At 39.4% G+C, this 14,921-nt stretch overlaps 1 protein-coding gene across 3 annotated transcripts in view; it reads right to left on the bottom strand.

Moving 5' to 3' along the window:
- Positions 1 to 644: 644 nt before the first annotated feature.
- Positions 645 to 14,921, bottom strand: part of gdap2 (ganglioside induced differentiation associated protein 2) — a 39,821-nt gene continuing 25,544 nt past the window's right edge. For all 3 annotated transcript variants that reach the window (XM_048238951.1, XM_048238952.1, XM_048238953.1), the window contains one exon: positions 645 to 2,444. In XM_048238951.1, the coding sequence (XP_048094908.1) occupies positions 2,403 to 2,444 (42 nt within the window). In that variant the 3' untranslated portion in view covers positions 645 to 2,402. The remainder of the gene's footprint in view (positions 2,445 to 14,921) is intronic.

Here is a 14,921-nt window from a genome sequence, read left to right as displayed (position 1 = left end):
TCTGTACTTCTCTAAATCAGGGGTTTTCAACCAGTGGTGCGCGGCCCACTTGTGGTCCCTGACCATGGATTCAGTAATTTAGTTTCAATGTGGGAATCAGTATTTTTATTCAGTGGTGGTCCTGGGGTTGCGTAATTAGTCAGAATGGTGGTCCCTGGTTCACAATCAGTTGAAAAACCCTGGATTAGATGATGTGAGGAGGGATTGATTTGAAGTACGGGAAGGCTGCTATTGATTTCTCTTGAAATGCACAAACCACATAGACCTTTTCACACTGAGCCGGTTCACAAGCTTGCATGTCAGTGATGACTAAAGAGTTGTGCAACAGTATGGCAAAATTAACTGATGCTCAGTTCTTATCAAGGAAAACTATTCAAATTTATTTGACCTGGCACTACTAGCTTTCACTCAAAATGGACCAAATAGAGAACTGTAAACTGATGTAATGTAATGTAATGTGTGTGTGTGTGTGTGTGTGTCAGGGGGAAAAAAACCCATTGGCATGCTGCCATCTGAACTCATTTTGGTAAACAACGGAGCCCAAAAGGGACTCAGAAACTCATTACAGAAAAGTCTGTGAGAACACAAACACACACACACACACACACGCACAAACAAACCAAAAAAATAAACGGCAAAAAAGGTTAAATTTGGAAACATTTTATTTAAATAATTACTGCTCCCTGGTCCGCTCACCATCCTCACTGGTTCTCCTGGCACGGAATGTAGACTAAGGGGAAGAAAAAGAAAATCTGCTTGCATCTTTCTTCTTCACTGACCCAACGAACAGCAACAGTCCTCGGGCGATGGGTACCATATCTGAAGCATGTTGTAGACAGCGCAGTGTTGCTGACCTTTCAGTAAAATTATTGTTATGGATCAGTCAGTCTCTCCGTGTTGTAAATCACAGAGATCCAGCAATATGAATATCAGTAACCAGCTAGTCTTTGGATGTCCGATGATGTGAAAGATGAGACCTAAACATAAAACAGAACAAAACAAAACAAAACAAAAAACACCACTGGTAGTCATGTACCATTAAGCATCCAACTAAGTAACCACACAAAGTTATAAAATCAACGGAAAGCTGGAGAAAAACAGTGGACATGACTACAAGACTGCAATGATTTTAAAAAGTCAAGCCATGGAATTTCTAACATGAAGAAAGTAAGAACAAACATTAAAAGAAGAATACAGAGAGAGACATCACATGGGCAACTTAAGGCCACAGAGAGAGTACTTCAAATGCTTGCTTTGATTTAAAAAAAAAAAATAGTTTACATTCAAGTTTAAATTGATTTTATATAATACACACAGGGGAAAAGACCAGGCAATAAATGTGACAAAAGGTTTTGCTTTCTGTAATGAACACAAAACTCAAAAAAAAAGAAAGAAAAACTGCAAAATGTATACATGTGGTAAAAGTCATGTGATCTCTAATAATCTACAATATAATCATTTACATACAGCATTAAAATGTGTCATTTAAATAGAAGGCAAAAATGCAACCCAAGACTATCAAGTGAGGCAGATCTGAAAAACTTCATAAAGGATCCATACAATCTTGATAACTGTGTGCATTTACCAAGCATAACCCTACAAGCATAGAACACAACAGAACCCAGTTTTGAACTGACTGTTTTAGTTTTTCCTGTAGTCCTCAGTATGACAGATAAAGCAGTATTTGTGTTTAAATTAAAACTACAACCATATACAGTGCTGGTGAAGTGCTGTTAAAAACCATGAGGTGAAGGTGTGTTGTGGGATGGACACGTGTGCAAAGAGGGAAAAAAAAAAGAAAAAAAACTGAACCAAAAACCAGAAATAAGTTCCTCCCACGCTACTTGGAAAATACCATGCAATCTTGCTCTGACCGCATAGGCAGATCATATTAACTTCCATCCATCCAAAGCTTGTGAGTCTTTGTATGATTACTGCAAACACATCATACTCCTTCTCTGCCCCTCTCTCTGTGTCTCTCTCTCTCTCTCTCTCTCTCACACACACACACACAACCTCCATCTTCACAGGCTCTGAGGGTTTAAGATAGGGCAGTGGTGCTTATTACCCATGACCACCAACTAGAGGACCACAGGAGTGACCCCCTACCCCCCACCCCTAACCAAACCCCTTGTAGAGATCCAGCTGATTGGTCTCCATATCCTCCTTCTTCTCAAGAAAAAACAACTTTCACAACAACAGCAATTCAACAGAAAACAGGACCACCGACGTCCTCCATAGGTTTGGGTGACATGGCGGTTCATCGGAGAGGAGATTAAACATCTTTAGGTCCTTGGGAGGTCAAGTGACACCTGCCTGGCTCAAGTACGCTGAGAACATTGTGACGTCCACTATGGCGTGCAGCGGAGGTCCTCGTTGGTGGGGTGAAAGGTCAAGAGGCCTCATAGACCAGAGGGGTGGGTTGATTGATAGGGGCCGTTCACCTGCACAAGCAGAGCAGATACACATTATTTGCTAATGATAATCATTCATCAATGTGAGCAGTAAAAATGCACCCCAACCTTATTATTGCTAAGTGCAATAATGCTAACACACACCTCAGCATCAGTGCAGTTTGTAGTGTAAAACAGGCTGGGATGCAAACAACAACTAAATAATTGGCATTCAGTGAAAACTGATCCTTAAGCAGACCATGATAATCCCTGCTCTCTACTCCTGAGCTTTAATTCACAGTGTGTGTGTGTGCTCTCCGTCTGAGCAGTCACATTAAACACCGCAAAACACACCGCGACCACCTTATCACTTCACTAGCAGTGGAAACTAAGCTTGCAGGTCAAGGCTGCACCTCGGCTTGGAGTACTTTTCCACTGGAAAAGGACAGGACAGACCCCGGAGTCATCTGGGGACAGATACGGTCACAGCTGAGAGAGAGAGAGAGAGAGAGAGAGAGAGAGAGAGAGAGAGAGAGAGAGAGAGAGAGAGAGGCAGCAGTCACATCTGCCCGATGGACAAACTCTCCCATCACCTGTTATCACTCACACACACACACACACACACACACTACTGATTATCCTGTTGCAAAATCCGCATCTGCTTCTGACAAAAATAGTTCATTTGTCAGCTGTCAAAGTGTGGGCATGCGAGTGTTTTTCTGTGTTGTGTACAAAAAAAAATGACTTGCAATATTGGCCATTTTAGGACTAAGAACAATGCAGGTTACTGGCTTGCCTTCCTGGGGGTTCTCCTAAATAAATCCACCAGATACACAGAGGTGGTGAAGGCAGAGCCTCAGTCAGGTCTGGCCCTCATCTGGTGTGGACACGGGTGAGGGCCGCTCCAAAGACAACAACCATCTGGGGACCAAATGTTCTCAAAATGTAACCCCATCAGCAACAGTGGCCATCTCTCTGTCTCTGTCTCAGTCAGTCAGTCACTCACTCGTTCACTCTCTTTTCTCTTCTGCCATGCTTTCTCTCTCTCTCTCTCTCTCTCTCACACACTCACACACGCACAAACCAACAAAGAGTTCCTTTCTCCCTTTCAGGCCAAAGTTCAGGCCATCAGGTCATTTGAGTCCAACCCATAGATATGAATACGTTCCACGTCCAACCCCAATCACTGTGGCCCCATGGCAGTCTGAGGGACTGCAGGCCCAGCAGCACCAGTGGTACTCCTTACAGCAGGACAGACAGAGACAGTGGCTCAGTTGCCGATTCGTCTGTCCAGCGAATAACCAGAAAGGACGTTTGCATGATTGTGTTGCAAGGCAACTCAGTGGGGGCAAAAAACTTCTATCCAAAGCAGTGTTAGACATTTCCATTTCCAGTTATTTCGTTTTAAGCTAAATAACTGAAAGTGACGAAAGCTGTAGAACTAGACAGATCACTGCAGCACACTGATGTAGTGTTTTTAAAGAAGTTGCCTGCACCTTTAATTAAATAGGTCACCAACCACATTGCCAAAAAAGACAAGTTGGCATGCTTTTGTACCAGTGGCAGCTGGTTAGCTGGAGGTGTTTTTGCATGCATTTCAGCAGAGGTGGGAAACCCGGCTTCAGAAAGTCCTTCCATGCATTCATTCCATCCAGGTAGATGAGCTACTTAAGTGAAATCACCTGGTTTAAGTGCAAGAACCAATACATGGTATCACTTTTATCCTCTGAAGAAACATCTTTTAGACATATCTGTTTGGCTTAGTAGTCCCTTAGTTTTTAAATTTTTATTTTATTGTCTTACCTTGATTAGCATTTTTCCACACATCATTGCTTAAAACTTTTACCCATTTTAAAATGTTTATCCATGTCTTTGTTTTACTACATTTTACAGTTTTGACCTTTTTTACTTAAAGGGTCACCAGACAACATTTTCATGTTAATTAATTATCTTCGTAAGTCGGTATATGGTTAAATGACTCGTTACAGGAAGACTCTCATCGACACATACAGACTCGTATCGACACATACAGACGCTAGGGGGAGCTTCGTAGAGAAAAAACAGCAGGCGTGCCCGAGTCCCATTAATTAAGTAAGGGATAATGGACTCCACGGTGGTCTGTTCACAGAAATTAATGCACGGTTGAGGTTGTAAAACGGCCCCGACTCGAAGCGGAAGCGTAAGTGCATTAATTTCTGTGAACAGACCACCGTGGAGTCCATTATCCCGCTTATTCCACTGTTGCCACTTGCGTTGTGCTCATCTCCGGTTACAATTTAAATGTTTTAATGGCTAAAACAGTGTTGTTTGTAGAACTACTTTCTTCCGACACATATCAACTAATTTTTAAACTTGCAGGACAAACTGCCGTTACTAGTTCTAAATGGATGGTTGCTACGGCCAAAGGCCAGTCGTTAGTTCTAGCTCTCCCGTTGTCAAGCGGTGTATCCCAAGATTCTGATGAACTTTAGCTTTGAAACATCGCTATTTTACTTAGCCTGCTTTCATCCATCTAGCTAAAAGCCACCTCCGTCATATGCTACAATGTTGCTATGTTCTGAAAGTCTGCATTTTACAGCTCGGATGCAACGTGACGGTTCATTTAAACTTCACAACGAGTTCGGCGAATTAATATACAAGTGTGATACGGCCAAAAAAATGGATCTAGGTGTGCAAATAACATACGGTTAATGGTCGTTCTAAATTACGTAGGACAATGGGAAATTCAACCAAGCAGTGGAATAATTTTATTTATCACAAGCATTTCTGACAGGCTCTGCTCTGTCTACTATTCTTCTGTAAAGCACCTTGTTTTACAGTTCTTGTATAAAATGCACTTAATAAATAAATAAACAAAGGGTAATTTAATTTTAAAACTAAATAAAAAGGTTTTTAATCAAAACTCCTCATGGCGCCTTCAACCAACTGGGACCATTCGGAAAGCCAACAACAGCCTGCCTGGCCCATCTGATATGAAGAGCCGATGGAGGGTGACTATGGCCTCGTGGATGGACCTGAACTGGAACGCCTGAGCGTCTGGCTGGTTGATACTCATTTCAATTAATTTGTCACTTGTGTGCTGGGTCTATCTGAGCAGTCACTAGTCTGAGTCATTCAAATGAATTAGAGCTTCGCAAGGGACCTGATTTATGTAAAACTCGTAAATCTAACTAACTTTCTGCAGGTTTCTGGAATTAAAAAGCAACTTTTCCTGGCAAAACCGGACAATGTGCTGGACTCATATGAATCACTGAACATAATTAGTGGAAGTGCACTTCACATTCACACTGGTGGAATCTGACCTGCATGCCTTGTCTCAGACACGCAGATATGTGGACAACACATGGTCTATAGAGCATCATTCCCTTCTATTTCACCACACACACACACACACACACACACACACACACACACACACACACACACACACACACACACACACACACACACACACACTTCTGTTCATTGTGAGGCCCGAGGCTAGAAGCCGAATCTTGGATGAAGTCCCTCTCAAAAGCCAATCTACCAAATCTCCCTCAGAAGGTCGAAGTCCATGCCAAGCCAAGGAACTGTAAGAGTGATAGCGTTTGAGAAACCAGACTATGGTTCAAGAAGAAAAAGTGGGACATGGGTCTGGATGACATGAGTCTGGAACATTTTGGATCACAATTGTTTAATATATTTCACTAACCAAATCTGGGAATAAGGATCCTTTAATTAAGTGAGGTCATATGGTGTTGTGTTGCTTATTGTTTTAACTTTGTTTTGGAGTCTGTCTGTCCATGAGTAAAAAAGGTGACAGACAAGTGTTCCACTGAACACAAGGGGATATGATAAATGCTGAAATGAAAAATCATTTAAGGTTGAGACTAAATTAATTCCAATGTAGACAGTGATGGTGAAAGATGTTCTGCCATATTTGCCTTGTCAGCAAAAGTTATGGGTTTTTAACCAACTGGAAATCCGTGGTCACAGTTTATTTTTCTCGAGAAACTAATTAACGGCACTTTCCACGGGTGCATACTGAAGCAACCAAACTTCGAGAAGGGACACTTTATTTTTATTTGATTTCACACGATGCCTCCCTCTGAAAGTGCAGTGGTGCCTAGGGGCTATTTTTAAACGACTGAAACTTGTGCGACCAAGTCTGAACCACACTTATTGGTCCTTTTTTTAAACCCCAAAACCCTCATTTAGAAGTCCTTTCACTGGCGTCTCTGGGATGTTGTCCTTGGTTGCCGTACAACAACTCTTGCAAAAAAAAAAAAAAAAAAAAAAAAAAACGCCCCCAATGGTTGGGTTAAAATAAGAAAAATCACTCAGATTTCAAGCAGGGATATAAGGCCTATTAAAATAAATTGAGAAAAATTTCCATGTCGATTGCGTCCTGCCCTGCATGCATGATGCTGGGGAATTTGCAGAAAATTACTACTAACAATAAATGCCTTTGAAGTATGCCTGAGAGAGAGAGAGAGAAAGAGAGAGAGGAGAGAGAGAGAGAAAGGAGGGAGAGAGAGAGAGAGAGAGAGAGATGCTTTTTCTCCACTTCTTTTCAAACCTGTACCATAAAATATATCACAGTAACACAAACAGAAACAACCACGAGGAATCTGATCTACAACAGGATGTAGCTTTCAGAGCAGCAGGATTCATGAAAGAGCCTTAAAAGAAAGACAAAAAAGGAGAGAGAGAGAGAGAGAGAGAGAGAGAGAGAGAGAGAGAGAGTTAAGCTTAGTCATGAGTGAGCACTCAGCTGAAAAAACAAAAAGAAGGAAAAATAGCTGATCCCAAGAAAAACAGACAACAGACGGCGTCCCCCATTGTGCCTCGGCTTTCATTACATTACATTTAGCAGACACTTCTTGACCAAAGACATCCAGACATCCAGCTCTGCTTTATCTCATCAACACTGCTGACCCCATAAGGTAGAATCCTCTGATTTGGGTTTAGCAACAGGCTCTAATTGGGACTTCACCTGACCTTGTTAGACGTAAGATCAAGGGATTTTGAAAACTGCGAGACATGCGAGACACAAACGTTGTGTTATTGAGGCAAACATGCCATAAGCCAAGGTAATTGCCTTAAAACAACAACAAAAAAAACATGTTGTGTGGCATTAGATTGAACACTACAGCAGCTCTCTGTCATCTATGGATGCTACAGGACTTGGATGCGGACTCCAGCTTGATTTAATTATGGAGTGGCCATCAACATTATGACATGCTGCCTCCAGGAAAGTCCTCCAACACTCGGTAGACAGAGTAGGCTGAAGCTCCCGTCGTCTAAACATGAAAAGTACTGGAGCGCTTTGAAAGTACATATTTGACATTTGAGGACTTTTTTATGGGAACAATGTACATCATCCTCTACTAATTGATAAAATACAACTAACTCTTAATACAATCCAAACAATTAACACCGAGGTGTTTTGTATGGATATATTTCTTCACATTTACATTGACTTGTTTAGCAGATACTTTAATCTAAACACTCTTATCTAGATACCAGGGCTTTGAACCAGATTTTTTTCCCAATTGGTTAAAAAAATAGAAACATTATTTTAACGTTTCCGGTTCAACCCTAAAACTGACGTTCCTGAACCGGTTAGAACAAAAAAATAAAGTTCCCAAACCGGTTAATAACGTTCCATGTCAGCTGTGGGACATACAAATAATAGGCTGATCATTAAGACTTAAATTATACATTTTAAATTATATTGTTAGTAGGGCTGGGCAACGATTAAAATTTCTAATCGCGATTAATCACGTGATTTCCCTGATTAATTGTGATTAATCACATTATTATACGCAAAAACCAATAATGAATTCAAAAGTATAGCACAATTTTATTTTAAATGTTCTGCCATATGAACGAAAGTGCCATAACATTTGTTCTGCAAACACTGAACATCAGCATTTTGTTTATACAGTAGCAGTTAAATAAAAACTGTCCACAAAATCCTGAGCCACAATCATAACATTAAAACTGGCCATTTCTGAGGTAACGGCAGATTTTTATTTTTTTTTATCAGGGAGCAGCATAACCAGTCTATGTTCAGTACCAAAAGTCCCTTTTAGAGTGAGGTGAATCATGAATCACAAAAAATGTTCACTGCTAGGATTTACTGAGCAGGGAAATAGTCTGTAAATATACTGAATTTCCTTTGGAGAATCCCACTAAAAAAAGAACCAGAAAACACTTTCAGTGCAGTTTGGCAATTCCTAGAACTTGACGTAATGAATTCAACAGTAGTGTATTAGCACAGTTATTTTATTTTGAAAGTGCCATAATATTTGTTGTGCAAACACTTTTAACATCAGCCATTTTTATACAGTAACATTTACATAAAAAATGCCCACAGCATTTTTTTTTAATCAGGAAGCAGCATAACCAGTCTATGTTCAGTACCAAATGTGAGTGAAGTGAAGCACAAAAAAAGTTCTTCAGTTCTGCAGTCCCGCGCACGTTTCAGCATAATGTCTCTTCTTTGTTTTCATTAGCCTACCGTTAAGCATGTGAGTGCAGCGCCCACTGTTCACTTTAACTCCGAGGTAATTATTACCCAGTGATGTCTAGTAGTCCCCAGTGAGAGCAACAGCGGGTGCACGTTGTAAAGTTGTCGCCTTTGCATTCCTCTCCTTTTCATTCAAGTTGTGTATTCTTCTTTTGATGGTGCGTCTTGAGGGAATCTCATAACTGCAGTCATTTGTTGCGATTCTTAGAATGTTTTGAACACCCACGTCCTCTACAACACTAATCGGCTAATCGGGTCTGTAGCTATGCAATTTGCTATGGCATTAAATGTTGTTAGCTTCTCTTGCCTTTGTGTACCATATTTTCCGGACTATAAGTCGCACCAGTCAAAAAATGTCTCATGAAGAGGAAAAAAAAAAAATATATATATATATATATATATATATATATATATATATATATATATATATATATATATATATATATATATATATATATATATATATATATATATATTGCACCTGAGTCGCTTGGGACCAGCTAAACTATGAAAAAAAGTGCGACTTATAGTCCGGAAAATACAGTATCTATACTTCTCCCACACGCTGCATCTAATAGTCTGCTGAAGCCTCGCGCCACTGTTTGTTTCGTTGAATGATTGGCTGGTATCAACTGTGTGCTTTTGCATTTAGGTGATATTTCAGACTCAAAGTACACCGGTGATAAGAAAAGAGCAACAGACTTTTACAGTAATAAAATAAATTAAAAACTGCGTTAATACGCGATACAATATTTGTCGGCGTTAATTGATTACTGAGTTAACCAGCCCTAATTGTTAGTCTACATAATTTTCCTTAAGTCTCTATTCTGTCATCAAACATTAAAAAAGCATATAGGCTACATTATGTAAGCGACATAACTGTAATTTTGACATGCCTACATTTTTTTCAGTATTATACATGAACTGAACTGAACACATCCATTATACTTCTTACATAGCTCAATTGGTGCAAATGACAGGCTACACCCATACAAAAATGTGATATATGGTATATGAACATATATGTCAAATAACAGGGACTTATAAATTTTACTTATATGGACATATATGCGATTCAAATATTTATGTCAAACATATATTCAAAGCTATATGTCCATACATGCATACAAAATATTTTAATTTCCCATATAAGATGCTATATATCTTCATATACTAGATTCAATTATTTGTTTTCCAAATATATGGAGAAGTTTATGTGTGAATATGTGACAGACTTATATGTAGTCTCCATATATGGTGGCATACATATCCATACACTAGATTCCACTACATATTTTCTGAATATATGGAGAACTTTATGTGTGAATATGTGGCAGACATATTTGTAGTCTCCATATATGGTGGCATACATATCCATACACTAGATTCCATTACTTCTTTTCGAAATGGAGAACTTAGTGTTAATATATTTGTTTATGTCTTGGCGTCACAGGTAAGGTGTCGACTATGCTGCTCGGCATCTTTTGCCTTATGTGTCAATGTTTTGTGTGGAGTGCTTTGGGTTGCACTATGTGCATACAATGTGAGGCCAAAGCTACTTTAAATATAACGGATGCTTATCGCATCTTGATATGCACATGCGCACACAGCAATACCCATCCCCCACCCTTGACTGACTTTTGAACTCCAACCACGGTGACTTCAGAGCCCGTCTATGGAGAGCCTGGCCACTCCGAATTAAGTCCCATTGTACCGAATTTTGGTTGCAGTTCCACCAGATTTCCACTGGGGGCGATCGCCATGAGTGCAGAATGAATGGGAGTCAATGGAGCTAGACCGTTCAAGAGTTATTTAAAGAGAAGTCGAACGTGCGTTATGTTTCATTCGTCCCTCCTGGCTGGGACAAATGAAACAGCATGGGGGACGAATGAAACATACAGCTTAAATTATGTAAACTTCCCACAACTTCAATATTTGACAACATACCATGAATGGTACTTAAAGTATGTGTTATTTTAGATAGATTGCTGCTGGGCTATACGTCTTGGTTCATGTCTGTCAATAACTCATTGCCGTCATGGTGATGCGTGTATTTCGCGGTTATGGAAATAGCATGCACTATGCTATTAATATAGCTAGAATAATGCATGTTTGAATTTTTATATAATGTTTCTATAGTACAAAATGTTATTTCACTCTGTTTTTATGTGGTTAAAGCCACCACACATCCAAATAAGTGCCCTTCATGACCCACAGGCCGTCAGTCTCCATAGGTTAACATTGCAAAACTGGACCCCCTTCCTGATAGCCCCAAATATATTTGCATCTTTCTAAAACTGCTTTTCCATGTCTCACCTGAATAAAATATAGTATAAACACAGATACGTGTGCATTGACTTAGAATAAATGGGGTTTACTGCCTGGTCGGGACAAATAGGTGTTTCAATCGTCCCCCCATAGACATTTAGCATTATAGGCTGTTTTGCATCCATTACATACAAACATGCAATGTGAACGTCTGGGATTGGGGAGAGCACTAAATGCTCAACTGAATAAGCATGAAGTCAAACCTTTAAATGAAAAACACTCTTTAATAATAAAAAAAAAATAAACCGCTAATGAAGTAAACTTGTGACCATCAGAAATCGTTTATCGCCTGTAACTCCATGATAACAGGACGTAACAGGATGGCATTTGGCTGAGCAATAGAGGTTAATATGCTCTATGTTCTGTCCAAATGATGTCTGTCTATCATTGTTGCACTCAGAGAAAACCGGAATGTTTCATTCGTCCCCCGTTTCAATCGTCCCGGTTGTACCCTACTGCAAACCAGAGAATTGAGAGCTGGTGGGGAGTGATGAGAAAAGACACGAAAGGCTTCTACTGACGCTCGATTTGCTCACCCAGCTGTCCAGTGCACGTTAGACCATACATATTTCGTGGCCACAAATTACTATTTCGTGGGAACGAATTAATATTTCGTGGCCACAAATTACCTATTTCGTGGGAAAGAATTACTATTTTGTGGCCACAAATTAGTACTTTTTGGGAACAAATTGCTATTTTGTGGCCACAACTTATTATTTTGTGGGAACAAATTGCTATTTCGTGGCCACAACTTATTATTTTTTTTCCCCATGACATATCCGGGGCGCCGTAGGATTTTGAGGGGTACAACTCCATAGACCTCCATGCACTCTGCACTCGTGGACGAGCGCCCTCATGTGGAACCACAGAAGGAACTGCAACCAGTTCAGAAACCGGAAGTTTTCCGAGAGTGGCAGTTCTCCCCTTATTAGACATTCTCTGGTGACTTCAACCGTCACTTTTCTGTCCTGTCATGCATCTGACTTTGTAAGCTGTACAAACTCTGCGGTCATCATATCCAAGGTAAGAAGGTCTTTAGTAAATTACGGGAATTAGTTAGAAAAATATTGTTTGTTAACAGTCTAACCATCATGTTAGAATTAGCTAACGTTAATGTTATCAATTAGCTATCGATAACGTTAGCAAGCTAATATTGCTAACGTTAGCGATGTTAGCTGTTAATGTTAACTTTTCCATTAACTAACTTTACCATTATGTGGAATATCTAGAATGGTAATTAACATCATATCCAACAACAAGCCTGTCTGAGATGTCGTTATGAATATAAGTTTTAGTTTGAATGAAATATCAGGTGTGAGTAAGCTAGCTAACCTAGCTATAACTTACATTTAAAGTGGCTGCTAATAACCATGCAGGCTAACGTGAATGTTAGTAGGGCTAAATAGATATTTAGTTTGTAAAGGGTAGTGTTAAGCCATCCTTACAACAGAAGACTTTGACAAGATTTGGGAAAGATTCTTGAAAGATAGTCTTTTGAGTAAAGCTTGAATGGGGGGCATTAGTTAAAAGAATGACTGAAAAAAAATGTGTTAAAAGACTCCAATCTTTCAAGAATCTTTCCCAAATCTTGTCAAAGTATTCTGATGTATGGATCATTATGACCGCCGCTAGCGAAGCTATAATGACGGTCACATAATGATTGTCAAAGTTTTTTCTCGTCATCTACTTCCTGAATTTTTGGTCAACGATACCCGGGACACCGAAACACCGGTGCACATGAAATTTGATGGGTATGTAGCCCCACTAGACTTTTATGGAAAAATGTCGTTTCGTCCCCGGGGGTAATTATATCTTTCGACTGTCATTTGTTGCACGTGCTACAAAAATCATTCTGTGCAATGGAAGATTTACCAACGTTGTCTGATACAGTTTTGCCTATACATGCGTGAGACTGAGACGCCTGTTTATTTGTTTTAAAGTGCGCAGCAGGGTGTGAGGGGAATCGATGTGCTTTGATTCCAGCTTGGTAGTTGTGGTCTGTGAAATTAAAAGCACGCGTGTGTGTGAAGTATCCAAACAATGACACCTTCATTTTATTATGGATGCTTTAGTAACACACCTTAAGCTACTGTGTAGTAGGTCCCATTTAGAAGTGGCTACTTCATTCACGCTTTCCTTGACTCATGGAGCTGCGTGAATTTTATTACAACTTTTCGCTACGATATGGCAGTTTAAGTCCGCTTTGATACTGTAAGGCGTAAGCCATTGGTTTCCAAAGGAGATTTTATTTGTGTCAGCCAGCATAGCCTATTGACAATTTATGTTGTAAATAGGCCTACCTTATAAGCCTACCTGTAGCTTAGGGAAGCTAACGGCTTTCTATTAGGATCTAGTTTGTTAGTTACAGTTTTGTCATAACTCCCTGATGCATTTTTGCATTTAGAATAGCCAGAGCGTGGATATCTCAATCGGAAAATTAAACAATATCGGGTGCCTATGGACTAGGCTGGGTGAACCCAGCCTGATCTGCCCGCTATTTATTTTTTGATTTCTTAAAAGATTGAGCTTAGTCTGGTGAAAGCCAGACTAGCCATGGACCTCAGTTACACAATGCAAGGGAACATGAATCAGCCTATATTTGCACAAACAATAACGGACAACAGCTCTTCAACTTTGGCCTGTTAAAATGTGTATGAACAGTCTAGCGAAGCATTTCATCAAAGCCCATTTGGACATGTCAGTTATTTGCACCACTGGTTAGATGTAAAACAGCATTTCGTTTCAGACTACTGTTACTTAATTTGTGCATTGACAATAAAGTATTACATGAACTAAAGATGACTAAAATCTTATGTAGAAGAAGAAACATTCACAAAAAATCCATCCATCCAAAATGACCTTTGTTTTTGATAGCTGTTGAAAACGACATGGAACTGACATAGATGTTTTTTGTTTATTAAATAAATAAATAAAAAATTATAAATAAATAAATACATTTTTGCTTTTTTTCCCAAATACAATGTAGCCTACAGGTGTAAGTGGACCTTTCATCAATCCAGTTGGAATGGATGAACTGTGATGAACTGCCCTACTTTGTTTAGAGATTTTACAGGTTTTATAACAATGCTACATCTTCTTTGGCTATTCTACAATCTATTCACCTTTTCAGCACCAGTAGGCTACTTTCTGTGCAGCCGCACACACACACTCAGGCATGGCAAACAAGCATACACAAAAGTTTCACAAAGCGGCGGTCATATTTTGTACCGCCATGCGGTACATCTAGTTATGTTCTTCATCTCATAGTCCTTATTTAAGCGTGTGTTTATTTGCATTGAAGGTAGTAGTGCTTCAGTAATGGGCATGCAGTGTTTATTAAAGATGGTGATGAAGCTGCCCTAGTAGTGCATTTCAGTCAATGGTCAGGGAAAAAGTTTTCTACCTTTTCTTGTTTTGTGTGTTTTAAAGGTTAAACAATTATTGGAAATCAACTATTTCTGAAATATACATCTATTGTGACATATTTCTATAAATGGGATCCCAAATATAGTATGCATATACACTATAATCCCTAGTATGCATACAAATACATCTTATCATATATTAACATATATGTAACTGACATATATTTGTAATATATTTGTATATCTGGGAACATACTGTATGTGACATAAAAACGGCCAATTTTGCTATATTTTGAAATATATTTGACATGTATGTGTACA

The sequence above is a fragment of the Alosa alosa genome, chromosome 3 (assembly GCF_017589495.1).
Source record: "Alosa alosa isolate M-15738 ecotype Scorff River chromosome 3, AALO_Geno_1.1, whole genome shotgun sequence".
NCBI classification, from domain to species: Eukaryota; Metazoa; Chordata; class Actinopteri; order Clupeiformes; family Clupeidae; genus Alosa; species Alosa alosa.
Note: the sequence above shows the minus strand (reverse complement) of the source record. Positions and strands in the feature narration are given on the sequence as shown.